The sequence below is a fragment of the Rhinopithecus roxellana genome, chromosome 18, assembly GCF_007565055.1.
Source record: "Rhinopithecus roxellana isolate Shanxi Qingling chromosome 18, ASM756505v1, whole genome shotgun sequence".
Taxonomy (NCBI): domain Eukaryota; kingdom Metazoa; phylum Chordata; class Mammalia; order Primates; family Cercopithecidae; genus Rhinopithecus; species Rhinopithecus roxellana.
Window position 1 is genome coordinate 93,096,791 of NC_044566.1, and position 14,159 is coordinate 93,110,949.

At 48.3% G+C, this 14,159-nt stretch overlaps 1 protein-coding gene across 1 annotated transcript; it reads left to right on the plus strand.

The window, feature by feature from the left end:
• Positions 1-3,049: 3,049 nt before the first annotated feature.
• On the plus strand, positions 3,050-11,988 carry ZIC5 (Zic family member 5). Its single transcript, XM_010368538.2, is given in 3 exon segments — positions 3,050-4,513; positions 4,515-4,827; positions 9,120-11,988. Coding segments are annotated over 3 exon segments (1,977 nt in total). The 5' UTR covers positions 3,050-3,292; the 3' UTR covers positions 9,563-11,988.
• The last annotated feature ends 2,171 nt before the right edge of the window (positions 11,989-14,159 follow it).

A 14,159-nucleotide genomic window follows, 5' to 3' on the forward strand; every position in this document is an offset into this window, starting at 1 on the left:
CTACTCGCTACCTTGTCTGGGGCTGGAAGGACTTTGGGGTTCGGGGTGCAACCTAGAGGTCTGGAAATAGACACCCCGCAAGAGCCCTTGCTAACTCCAGAAAGGACATTTCCATGGCTTGCCACTTTGCTGCCTCCACACAGGCACCTCCGCTGCAAAACGCAGAAAGGGGCATGGGTTTGAGGACTGGCCCTGACGACCAGCACCACCGTCGAAATATGCGGGCCAAACTCACAGAAGAATTGGCATAATGCCTTCCACAGCCCCCTGCTTTTAAAACTAGTATTATAATTCCCTTCAGCGCCCTGGAAATTGTTGGTGTTTATTTAGGAAGTGTGACAGAGTTATTGGGTCTTCAGAAACTTGGGATGTTAAGGGGGTTTGATTTGGCTCCCAAATACCTTGAAAAAGAAACAGCGCACCTGGGGTCAGGCGGGTCATCACAATAACAAAAAGCGCTTCTACAAAATAAAAAGCTCTTTTATAAAGAAAGGCAATCCCGGAAATCCACTGCAAGCCTTCCTGATGACCATCTAGCTAGGCCTATTCTCAGGTTTAATTGGCAGGCGGTTTATTGGCGCCTTATTGGTGTTGATTGAAATTTTGCTCCCAGTCTTTTCTTTTAAGAATTAGCATCTCAAGTCGATTTACCTGAGTCAATTATCTTTTTAGGGTCTAGGTTTGGTCATAAATTTGCAAATATTCATTAAACTCACTTTGTAAATATCCTTCTTTCCTATCGCTATCCAAATCTCTATTATTTCCTAAGAAAGTCTTTTCTTTTTTAAGGCTTCCATAAAAAGAAATTGATCAGGGAGCTATATTTGAATTAAGACATATTAAATCGATGACAGATACATATCACGCTGTGTTTAACAAGAGTTGTACAAGGAGGCGGGTTCCAGATTCCGCACGGCTCTGCTACACCATTATTCACATTTTTACAGCCTTTCCTTCATGCCTTCACCCATTAAACCATTAAATTTCAGCAATTCAATAAAACAAAGCAGTTATAATTTTGACGAAAAGCTATTTTGAAGGGGGTGGAGGTACCCATTTTATTGCACAATAAAAATGCTGAACAGTTCATATTAAAGGCTAGCTTGTGTTTATTTTCTTCTTTCTTTATTCATTCTTTTTGTTTTGTTTTGTTTTTACTTATAACCTGCAGGATTGAACCCAAAGCTGCCATTACTACAAGAATTAATGCTTATTGCCAAGAAATTCAAATAATGGAAACTCATTGCAAGTGTTCGGAGAGGAAACGAAGACAGTGATAATTCCAAATATGATGTTTTCTTCATATACTATCCATGGAGATGGCACAGTTCTCGATCAACCTCTGCCTGGTTGGCTTGAAATGTTTTAAGTCTTTGATATAAAAATTGTGAAAGGACTGGTCCTTTCCAAAGAGAGATGAAGATTTTGTTACCGCTGTTTATTACATGTTTTTCGTTTTATTTCCACACACGCCTTTATTTCCCCATATTTGAACGTCATTGAAGCTTAAAAGTCCATTTAAAATTTGATGGTAGCATTGTCTTTGTTTGCTTGTCAGTTTTATAAAAGAAATGACATTCCTAAGTCTCATACCGAAGCCCCCTGTTAAACATCGTTCACACCAATGTAAATGGCGCTATCGAATCAACTCTTTTGAGAATATTTCTGATTACTTCCCAGGGCCACCTCCCCGATAACGGCTTTGTGTAGTCTACTTTTACTTGGACTGCAAACGAATTAAGTTGGAAACATGTTTTATTGTATCCCCAAAGAAAAAAATCACGTTCTAATCATTATCATTTTTTTTTTACAAGTAATGTTACAGATGGCAGCAAAATACAAATTTTAAAACCCTGACTTTAATATTTGAGCATTTTGGAACATCACAAATTTCAAAAATGTTTTCTTTTAAAATCTGAAAAGGACACTTTGGGGAAGTAAAACCCCTAATTTGGGGGGAGGGTCCCACATTTCTCCACCCACCAAAAAGTGAAGGAGGGAATTTCTATTTTTAAAAAATCGATTTGATACCAAACCGCTAGAAAGGGATGGGATTCGTTTTAAAAGCCAGTTTTTACGGTTTTCAAATAAGACATCTTAGAGGTAGACTGGATAATGAGAAAACTGTAAGAAGGCGAAAGATTATTCTATCAGCAAATAAAAAGCAAATATATTTCTTGATTTCAAAATAATACTCTATTGGATCAGTTCTCATTGTGGACCAGTCAAAGAAACTGAGGCATACTTGTGGACTGTGGACTGCGATCTGGACCGGAAGGAGAAATTCTGCTTAAAGGATGGTGCTCATTTAGCGGCTTGTCTCTGAAGAGATGCCGTTTGGCCTGCCCTGCTACTGTATCTCCGAAAGGCAAAAGTTAGAATTGCTGCCCGATCTCCTCTCCCCCGCCCCTACTGTAGATCTAATTGGAAGTGGCAGATCTAGAACCGATGAGTAGTGAGATTACACTTCCAGTCAACTCCTTTGAACCATGTTGAAAAGGACTCCATGAGCTAAAAAGTCGAGGTAAAACGGTTCCTTTGGGGGAAAGACTTATTTTGACTTCACCTGGTGTTTCGCGGAGCCAAATCACTCCAGTTGTCTTGCAACCAATAGACTTTACCTTCTTCACTCCGTCTACTGTCTGTGCGCCCTAGGTGAGCGCTAGGCACGTAGGGTGTCCAAACCAGAAGTTTCTAGCATCACCACTGCAGGTAGGACACTCCTCTCCCAAAGAGCAGCCCAGGGCTCTTCCACCCCCCAAGGGAAGTGGAGGTAGAAAGTACTTGGGTGCCAGAAGGCACACAGCGAGAGGTGAGGCCGAGGTGTTTGAAACTGGAACTGCCCCTTGGGAATCCTCAACCCCTCACCACCCCGCGCCCTCTGCCCGCGTGCCGGCGCGCGCTCCACTAGGAGCGTCAAGGGTGAGCGGCGCGCTGCGCGCGCAGGCCAGGCTCAAACTTTCTGCAAGTGCAACTTGGGCATCCCTGGGGAGGCGGGGACGCGGGGCTCCAGCGAAGGAGGGGGCGCGAAGCGAAAGCGCAGGCGGCCGCGAGCACGGGGGCGGATCCCCGCTGGGTCGAGGGCCTGTACGAGAGCCAATCGGGCAGCCGAGGCTACTGCCAATCACGCAGCTCCCTCCAATCCCACCCGTGCCATTTCCAAAATCTCGGTCCCACTGTGCAGCTCAAATGTGGTGTTCACTCTGCCAATCGCTGGAGGATAGAGTGGGAACAAGAATAACCAGAGTTAGGAGGCCAGGACAAAAGAAGTTAAAGAGCGCCTAATATATACATGTTTTTGAAGGCGGGCAGAGGGAAAAAAGTCCCCCCACGGAGGGTGTATGGGCCTGATTGTGTAGTTCTGATGGAGCCCCCTTTGAGCAAGAGGAACCCGCCAGCGCTGAGATTAGCGGATTTGGCAACGGCTCAGGTTCAGCCGCTTCAGAATATGACAGGCTTCCCGGCGCTGGCCGGCCCGCCCGCCCACTCCCAACTCCGCGCCGCCGTCGCGCACGTCCGCCCGCGGGACCTGGGCGCTGACCCCGGCGTGGCCACCACTCCGCTCAGACCCGAGCACATGGCCCAGGCGAGCGCGCTGGGCCTCAGCCCTCCCTCCCAGGCGCTCCCGGCACACCCCGAGGCTCCGGCAGCCGCCGCCCGTGCTGCAGCCTTGGTCGTGCACCCCGGCGCGGGCAGCTACCCCTGTGGCGGGGGCAGCAGTGGCGCGCAGCCCTCCGCGCCCCCGCCCCCAGCCCCTCCTCTTCCTCCCACCCCTTCACCCCCTCCCCCTCCCCCGCCTCCTCCTCCTCCTGCCCTCTCGGGCTACACCACCACCAACAGTGGCGGCGGCGGCAGCAGCGGCAAAGGCCACAGCAGGGACTTCGTCCTCCGGAGGGACCTTTCCGCCACGGCCCCCGCGGCGGCCATGCACGGGGCCCCGCTCGGAGGGGAGCAGCGGTCCGGGACCGGCTCCCCCCAGCACCCAGCCCCGCCTCCCCACTCGGCCGGCATGTTCATCTCGGCCAGCGGCACCTACGCGGGCCCGGACGGCGGCGGCGGCCCGGCGCTCTTCCCCGCGCTGCACGACACGCCGGGGGCCCCCGGCGGCCACCCGCACCCTCTCAACGGCCAGATGCGCCTGGGGCTGGCGGCAGCGGCAGCAGCCGCGGCGGCTGAGCTGTATGGCCGCGCCGAACCGCCCTTCGCGCCGCGCTCCGGGGATGCGCACTACGGGGCGGTTGCGGCCGCCGCGGCAGCCGCCCTGCACGGCTACGGAGCCGTGAACTTAAACCTGAACCTGGCGGCTGCGGCGGCCGCAGCAGCGGCCGGGCCGGGACCCCACCTGCAGCACCACGCGCCGCCCCCGGCGCCGCCGCCGCCGCCGGCGCCCGCGCAGCACCCGCACCAGCACCACCCCCACCTCCCAGGGGCGTCCGGGGCCTTCCTGCGCTACATGCGGCAGCCAATCAAGCAGGAGCTCATCTGCAAGTGGATCGACCCCGAAGAGCTGGCCTGGGTTGCCGCCGCCGCCGCCGCCGCCGCCGCCCCCGGCCGGCGGCGCCAAGCCTTGCTCCAAAACTTTCGGCACCATGCACGAGCTGGTGAATCACGTCACGGTGGAGCACGTGGGCGGCCCCGAGCAGAGCAGCCACGTCTGCTTCTGGGAGGACTGTCCGCGCGAGGGCAAGCCCTTCAAGGCCAAATACAAGCTCATCAACCACATCCGCGTGCACACCGGCGAGAAGCCCTTCCCCTGCCCTTTCCCGGGCTGCGGCAAGGTCTTCGCGCGTTCCGAGAACCTCAAGATCCACAAGCGCACTCATACAGGTGGGTGTCTGTCCCCGGCCGCGCCGCCGCCGCCACCAGCTCCTGCGTCGCCGCCACTTCCGCCGCTGCTTCTCCTCCTCCTTCTGCTCGCCTTAATTTTTTCCTCCTGCTGCTGCTTCTCTTCGCATACGTATAACCCGGACATGTGACTTCTTTTTTTTTCTCTCCCCCCCTTTTTTTTTCTATGAATAAGTAATTCGATAGCACACACAGGCCCCGCGTTGGGTTCCTACACGGCGGAGTCTCCAGCGCGCCCGCAGCCCCTCGGCCGGGATCCGCAACGCGCGCCAGCCGCCGCCGCCGCCACTTCGGAGCAGACGCAGCAGCAGCTGGAGCAGGAAGGCGCCCAGGACGGTCGGCAGCCCCTACCCGCCCGGCCCCGGGAAGTCGGGAAGGGCGATGGAAAGAGAGACCGGGGCCGCCCCGGCAAGCGCCTCTCTTCCCACTGGGTCGTAGGCCCCGCGCGGTCGCCGCGCTCCGAGGACCGGGCGTGAGATTTGCTGCCTGATTTGGGCCGCTCGAGGCAGGCCTTCCGGGAGGGGAAGGGACACCTCCGGGAAGACAGGAATGCGCTTTCGGGCCCCCGGAGACCACTCGCACTCGCCCACTGTGACACACTCCTCACATACACCTTCGCTTGCATGCGCCTCCCACAACTTTACACACTCATATCCTCCTGCGCCTGCACCCCATTCTCGCGACACCGACACCTGTGTGTCCTCACACTCACATCATTTACACGCCGCACGCGCCCTCCCACACGCAGTATCACACTCGCCCTGGAGGGTGCTGGAGTTGACATCTGCCCTTCTAGAGAAGGTTGTAGTTGGAGGAGGACCGAGCCTCCCGCCATCGGTGAGGCCTACCCTGTCGTGGAATTGGGGGGGAGCCACCGGCATCGTGGGGACCCTCCCACCCCACCTCAAGCCCTGCCTCTGGGGATCCCGCAGCGCTGAGGAGGGCGGCTGCGGCGCGGGGCTGTGGATGACTCCTGTGGGTCGTGTGCCCCCTTTAAGCGGACGAGCGCGTCGGGCGGAAGCGCTGATGAGCGCGAACGCAGTCGGGATTTATAGGGACAGACACGATTACCCCTCGGAGGACACTTAAGTAACTGGAGTTTACATTCAGTAATCACTTGGCAGATTTATCGGCGCTGCCGCGGCCAGGAGGTAGCCGCCGGGGCCCACGCTCGGGCCGCGGGCGCTCGGGGCTCTGCGGGGGCGGCAGTGTCGGGGTGGCCCGAGGCGGGAGCCTTGGCCTGGCTCCTGCGGGCCGCCTGATGGCCGGCGGGGAGCACGTTTTCCCAGGAGCCCGGTTTCCCTCTAATCGGGATCAGTCCGCCTTAATGATTTTTCCAGAAGGAAACTTCCCAGGAGGCGCTCGTAAAAACGCCCTGGCGGGCTAAGCCGGCTGCTCGCTCCTGTGCCCAGCACTTCTCGGCGGGGCAGGATCCAGGGACCGTAAAGCCTCTCCCCAGCCCGGCCCCCAAAGGGAGCCCCAAGCGCGGTGCTGCGCGCGGTTTCGGGCCCTTCCCGCCTGCCCAGGCCTCGTGAGGGGAGCGGCCTTCTCTTTGCGGCTGCCGGGAGCTGCGGGCGCGGAAGCCGATCCGGGCTCCCGGCGGGACAGGTCGCTCCCTGCCCCTTGTCCCCAGTGGCTTTCCGGGGCGCGCGCGCTAGCGTGGGGTCGGAGGGCGAGGGGGACCCCAGGCGCCGGGAAGACCCGCGGTCATTTGGGTTTTTGGCTCCGCGTCTCGCGGACGGTTGCATTTCCTGCCCCCTCCCAGCGGCCGCGTGGGCCCCACCAAGTGGAGCGTGGAGGTCCCTGCGGGAGGGGCGCAGGCGCCTCGGGTTCAGACACCAGCCCTTGCTTGGTGTTTCTGGCGGTCCCTGGGCCGCTCAGCCATTGGGCATTGTGTCCTGAGAGGGCCCATCCGGACTTCCTTCCCTCCCTGCCACGCCGCTCTCCCTTTTTGGGGTTATCCGGGATCCCGGAACGGATTGATCAAAGAGACTAATCCCTGGGCCACTCCCGAAGGCCCCTTTCCTGACCCACGTGCCCCCAATTCCGTTTATAACCGTCCTGCGGGGCCGACTCGCGCTCTCTCGGGAGAGGGATCTGCTAGGAGCTGGCGGAGTCCGCAAGTGGTTCCTTACTTTCCCACAGGCTCCAGCTCTCAAACGCTGTAAATAGTTAAATTCTGACGTGACTCGTCTGTCAGAATCTTAAATGTAAACACTGAGGTCTCTCAGCCTTTCTAGTTAGGTAGAATTTGCTCATTCCCCTTCGACCCTTTGAACAACATAGGCCGTTCCATCGCCCTTGCCTTGTTTTCTTCGTGTACCACCTCTTCCTTTATTTACCTCTCATGTTCTACCTTCCACGACATCTCTCCCTTTCCTGAGTCTAATTGTTCCCCTTTTTCATGTGCAGTAGAGGAGTTAGCGCTGTTCAAAGCGTTTATTCACAACCCGGGATATGTAGGTTGAATAGAAACACGACCATGCTAAAAAACAGCATTGCGCTTTCGCGTAGGGTGGATGAGTAAACCCACGTAATTACGCCTCCATATTGAAGAAAGGCTGATTTTAATTTCTTAAAAAGAATATGATGTTAATTTGGTCTTATCTACGACTTAAAGTGTAATATCGAAATCAGGACAAATTACTGATGTTTTGATAAAAAGGGATTAGCTTTGTTTTGTTGAAGCTCATCTACAGAGAATTTTTAGAGGTTGTCATTATCATGGGGTTGTTTTTTCTCTTTATACATCACTGTAGGAGGCATATTTGAATAATGTCTAATTCTATTTTTAAACAGTATTTCCAGGTAGGGAAAGTTAAATTCCAGGCACCTGCCTAAATACTCTCAGATGTGCTAGCATACTCTGCCATTGAACCAGTTATCGTTGGCGAAATGTTTTTTAAAAACTCACTACAGTAACATATCTGTGCAGAGGATGTAAGAAAATTCACCACAGAAATGTATGTACACTAAGCTGAGGCTTAATAGTTTCTTTTTGAAAATAAGTTATCCAAAACAAAAGAAAATGTCCTACCTAGTGTATCACCAGAGTAGTTGCTGAAATGTGAGAAATTCAGCTTTATTTTTAAATTATTTACCTAAAAGAGGAAAATATTAATACAATAATATGTATGAAATGACTTGTTCAATTATGGACTCAACTATATCAAGTTCAGAGATGCCAAGGGGAGAGGGAAGATTCAGTTAGACTGTTACCTGTTGTCTTCCTTTTCTTGCTGTTTAACACCAAAATGTAGTGTGGCTGAATTTCTCTAGTTGTCTTATTAAGTATTTCCATTTCCTGGACTAGAGGCCTTGTGTTTAAAGGCATTGTGTTTGTGGGGTGATTAGGCCAGTTTAAGGAGGTGATAGGCCATAAGACCCTGGCCTTTTTTAATTTTCTAAAAGTCTTTTTGACTAGTAAGCAATGTAGGGAGCTGTGAGAGTAAATATACTTACGGCATAAAGGTAGGTTCTACTAAGGCTTGTGGTCTTTATTAATGTTTGTTAAAGCTCGTTCTGCTGTGCTCTTAACCGTCCTGCAAGTAGTGAGGAAAGCTGTAGAATGCAGAGTCCAACAGCCTATTCTCTGCCCAGCTAGCCCTGTAAAAATCTAGTGGTGGGAGTGTGTTTCACAGGTGCCTCTATTTCTAAAGAAAAACATTGTTTTGTTTTACCTCCTTCCTTTTCCCAGCTCCACATTCTCTCCTGCTGCCCCTCTCCATCAGTGAAATCCTGGGGAACACTGAAAGGAAATGCCGTTATTATAATTTGACTGTACCCCCAGTTTACTTTTAATTTACTGTATGCGTTTGCTTTTCTCTCTTTTTCTTATATGCTTATTTCCGCCTGTGGCTTTGGAAGTATCATTTTGTGTTTATTTTGACAGGAGGATCTCCTGCTTGTGTTTTTGAGTGTACAGACCCTGAGGGGAGTGTGTCTGTTGGGGGAGGGGGTCTGCGGGTCCCAGGTGGGTTTCAGTGTTACATGCTGGCCCTTAGCTCAGCACTGGGGATCTCACCCTGACCCCTCTGGGACTGCAGGGGCTGACAGCCTCTCAGGAGCCCAGGTCCAGGCAAAGCCACCAGGCCAGTGGAATCCAGGCCCATCCTTGAAGTACCCCTTCCCTTTTGTGAATTAGGAAGAAGAGTTAGGCTGGGAGTTGGTCTTTGGGAGAATAGGAAAAACACAACCTTGGTTCTGCTTCAAGATTTCTCTCAAGTCAGGGGTCTTGCAAAGCCATTGTTGACCTTTCCTGTGTTTCATTGCAGGGGAAAAGCCTTTCAAATGTGAATTTGATGGCTGCGACAGGAAGTTTGCCAATAGCAGTGATCGGAAGAAACATTCCCATGTCCACACCAGTGACAAGCCCTACTACTGCAAGATTCGAGGCTGTGACAAATCCTACACTCACCCAAGCTCCCTGAGGAAGCACATGAAGATTCACTGCAAGTCCCCACCACCTTCTCCAGGACCCCTTGGTTACTCGTCAGTGGGGACTCCAGTGGGTGCCCCCTTGTCCCCTGTGCTGGACCCAGCCAGGAGTCGCTCCAGCACTCTTTCCCCTCAGGTGACCAACCTCAATGAGTGGTACGTTTGCCAGGCCAGTGGGGCCCCCAGCCACCTCCACACCCCTTCCAGCAACGGAACCACCTCTGAGTCTGAAGATGAGGACATTTACGGAAACCCTGAAGTTGTGCGGACGATACATTAGAATTTATGATTAATAATAATAAGTGAAATAATAAGTTGGAGTCCTTGGACCACATCCTAACCTGAGACAATGCCGAGCCTGAGACAAACCCGTGACTCAGACTTGCCACCGGGTCTAATTAGCCCTATTTATTCAGTATGAAACCCTATGGTGTTTGTACATTTAATTAATTTAATTAAGATATTTGGGCCTTTTTTTTTTCCCCTTAAAAAACAAACAAAAAACAACCAAGCTGGACTTGTATATTGCAGGAGGACAGGGCTTGGGGGCAAACTGTACCAAGGAAAATCAATGGAGAGATTAGTTAATGGAGATACACACTGCCGATGTCATATATATATATATATATATATATATATATATATATATATATGTATTTTTTTTTTAAAGGAGGGAGAAAAAGAGCATTAAGTCAGAACTTAAACACAGCAACAAGGCCCTCTGCATTTCCCGGAGTGCCTCTCAAATGCCTTTGACACCATACCGTGGGCTGCTTTTGAGCCTCCTCGTTGGACCCTAATTCTGCCAAGGCCTCTTGATTGTAAACCACACACCTGCTGCATTGCCAACAGATCCTGGACTGTACCTGTGTCCAAAAATATTTGTAAAAACCCTTTGAGTTTAATATTTGTAATTTTTAATTTCCACTCTTTTATTACTGATCTCACCTTAACACAATATTTTTATACAGGATTATTTCTTCAGTATCCTACTGTGTGATTTAAAAAAAAGATGCAGCAACCTTAATATGTCTCCATATCTTGTGCTACTGTGATTGTTCAAGCAAAAGTGGAGAGAAGAAAAGCTGCTGCAATAAGACAACTGTGAAACTGTGATATTTTATAAAATAGAAGAAATTCAAGTGCTTTCTTTTTCCTGTATGGTGTTTTTTTTTTTTCTTTTTTTTTTTAATCTGAATTCTCAGATACTGCCTCTCCTGTGTCCAAAGTTCTTGTGTAATAAAGAGATTCTGTTTTCGATCCTAAGTTCTTTGGGATGCCAACATTCACAGTCAAGTCTTGAGGAGGTGTAATGATGGCATCATGCCTATTTTTTTTTAAAGCTATTGTTTTTAAAACAGGCCAACACCTCTTTTATACTGTTGTATCAGCCTTTTAAAAAGTCTATTTTTCAATGCCTGAAACTGCATTTTAATGCATTTTCTTCCACCTGAGCACTGAGCACACCAAACTGGAATCCATTTGAAAATGACAGTGTGTGAAGTGTATGATTTACATTAAAAGAGGGGAGGGAGTTGCCCTACATATTAAAATTTTTAAAAGGTTTATAGTTGCCACCAAACACTGATGAATGTGTGACCTTTGCCAGAGCTGTCAAGCTAGGATAAAAAAGGTCAAGGACCTAGGACAATAACTCTTAGTCAATTTATTTTCGGTTGGTACAACACATCTCCTGTGCAAAATGTAGTCCATCAGAAACATCATACAGATATACTAAAGAGCACTAATTTATCCTTAGAGACCCTGAAGACACCCCCTCCCCAGGGTTTGTAGAAATTTGTTTTGTGTGCTGTGAGTGGTTGATGTAGTCTTGTCATTGTTAATAACTTGTATGTGAACACTATTATTTGTACAGTTGAATTAATTTATTTTCAGACATCATCCTTTTTTTTTTTCCTGGAAGAGTTCAAAGCACACCAAAGAATTATATTATACATTTTGGTGAAAGATTGTCATTTATGATCCATGGTTTATTTAAAAAAAAAGGAAAGAAAATGGAAAAATATATTTTTAAGCTTACTTGAATGAACAACGTAATGTGAAAACCAAGACTCTTCCTGCATGTCTTTTTTGCATTGTGTTGATGAGATTATATATAGTTTATAGATATATTATATTACTAGTACAGTGCATGGTGCTGTCACTTGGAAAGCCTTTCAATGTTTTCTTCAGATTGTTAGGGTGAATATGAAACATGCAGACCCTCCTTTATAAAGAAAAAGACCTTAAAACTTGAATATGAGATAATTTTACATTTGAAAAGTTTATTTGATTTTCATATTACTCACTTTCAAAGCCCTTTCAAATAGAAAAGGTATGAACTTTTGGGGGGATAATTTATGTATTGTAAACTTATTAGAACAAAATATTCCTGATGTATAATGAGTTGTTTTATTTATACAACTTTTTCAATGGTAGTTTGCACTATTCTTTATTATGCTACAGGTTTATTTATTATGAAACAAAGGAATATGTATTTTACGTATTTTACCATGCATAGGTTAACTCTTTGCCACAGATTTATTGGTTCTTGATACACCTAAAATAAAAAAATGTGTACCTCCAATAGAGAGCAAGCAAGAATGATTATGAAGTAACAAATTTAATAAAGGTATTCTTATTATTATTGCTTATGTTTTACCTAATGGCATATCTCTCATACAAACAGAACAGGTTGCTAATGGAGTGAATGTCTTCCCTTGATCTCTTGATTTCTTAGCCTCTCCCCAAGCAATACAATATTTTTGCAGCCTGGTTTAACTTACAACTTACAAGCTTATCTAGGAAACACAAGATATTTTTGAAGACTAAGCCTTGCAAGTTATACTTACAGTAGCATAAATCTTTTGGGTTACTGCATTTATTTGTTAAAATAAGTAATATCCTGAGTGATTCTAATCAGTGAAAAGCCGAAAAGTGAATTTTAGCATTTCTTTGGTGCCCAGCCTCCAAAAGGAAAAAAAAGAATGAAGAAAATGTGGAGGGAGAGACAGTGAGGCTTCTAGATACAAAGAAGGTGAAAGCAAAATCAGTCAGGGGCTGAGATAGGTATTGAATGAAATTGAGTAGTGGGCATCGAATGCTTCTCATGGTGTGGGAGATCAAGATGCAATTTTACTGTAGTTTGTTCTGGAAGTTGAGTGGCTATTGGTAATTTAAGCTCAGCATTTTGGGGCAGGTGTGTTGAACAATTAGATTCTTGCATGGCAGCAAAATATTCAAGTGGCTTAAAAGCAGGTATTTGGCTATGCACATTTACAAGGCTGGATGTTTGCTTGTGTTTTTGTTAGCAGATACAAAACTGATAAAAGGTAAATAGTTGAAAGCAATTGCTAGTAATGTCAATAAGCGTTTCTCTGAAAGGTTATAGTGGCTTTTGAAAGTCAGGTTTGTTAAATGTAGTAAAGGTGAAACAGGTTGCAAAGAGTTGTTTTAAGTCAGATGACAATAACCAGCACACGAAGGAGAAAAACACTCAGAAATGAGGGCCCCAATCTTATAGCTCTCTAATGAAGTTTCTTGTGAAAAGAAGGGTGACACAAAGCCACCAAGACATGAATCATTCATGGGAAATATAAAAGATAAAAGATATCTGACAATGAGCAGAACCTTGTATAGAGTGTATAAAACAAGTTTCCCCTTCTTATTTTCTGCTTTAAAACGCACAATCTCCCACTCCCAGCGTTCTCTGTCCAGTCTATAGAGTTAAAATTGACCACTGCTCGTCCTGCGCCACTTCAAAGTAATTTAGTCCAGAACGGAAGGCTTGGCGCTCGGACAATCTTCATGGTGTGTTAAGATTTCTATGGCAATTGGCAAGCAAGACGTTCCCATCTGAATATGTCTCAAAGAAAGCCACTTATTGACACTAAGTTGGCTGTCATCAAAGACTTCATCTTCCCTAGGCAAAACGTGGCCCTTGCAAATACTGTTTAAATCATCTACCTTTGTTTTCCAGGCTAGGAGAATCTTCAAATGCACAACTATTTGAAATTTATGTATATATATTTTTCCCATTCAGGATGCTCTTTGGTAAAGCCGATGGTCCTAAAATCTAAACTCCATAGAGTTTGAAGGTGGAAATTTTATTCTCTTAAGGAGTTGGAGATGGTCACACAAGCATCATAACACTGGGGACAGGAAAAGGGGAGGCCCAACTAGCTGCAAACAGATTGCACTCTCATAAGTGACCTCTTCCACTTTGGGGAAGGTTTTGGAGACCATTGTTGTTTTACCCACCCAGTAATCATCTATCATCTCTCTATCTGTCTATGAAATGGGACCAGAGGTGCTGGCCACTAGTATTTTTAAATCCCAGTTTGGTTAGGAAATCCAGCTCCTGGGGAGGGAGCAGGGGAGACATCTGGTTTCTCAAGTGATCACCTTAAGCCAGCAGTAAAGAAGGCTGATCACAAGGCAAACAAAACAACCCAACCACTTATTAATAGTACTTTCATCCCCTCACATCACTCCTGGCCTGCCAGTCCACTTACAGTGTAGCAAAACAGGACGCCCAGCCACGGAAGCCTTCCAGGTCTGGAGGCACAGGCAGGCCCGCAGGAGACCCGAGGTGAAACTGCCCTGGGCCCCCAGTACACTTCCCCTCCGTGGACAAAAACTCAACCCCACACCCACGCACTCCCCGAGCACACATTAACATACACTGCAAGTGCCTAATCAGGCAGGGAGAAGTTCAAAGGCATGTTTTTTTTTTGAAATTCAAACTACTGCTTCTATGGTCCATCCACGCGGAGCCATCCAGGATGGCTATGGTAGTGGGCAGGGCCAGGGGAGTCGCCAGCAGAGGGGCCACTGTGATTCAAGACAGTCGATGAGACACAGCTGCAGTGACCTTT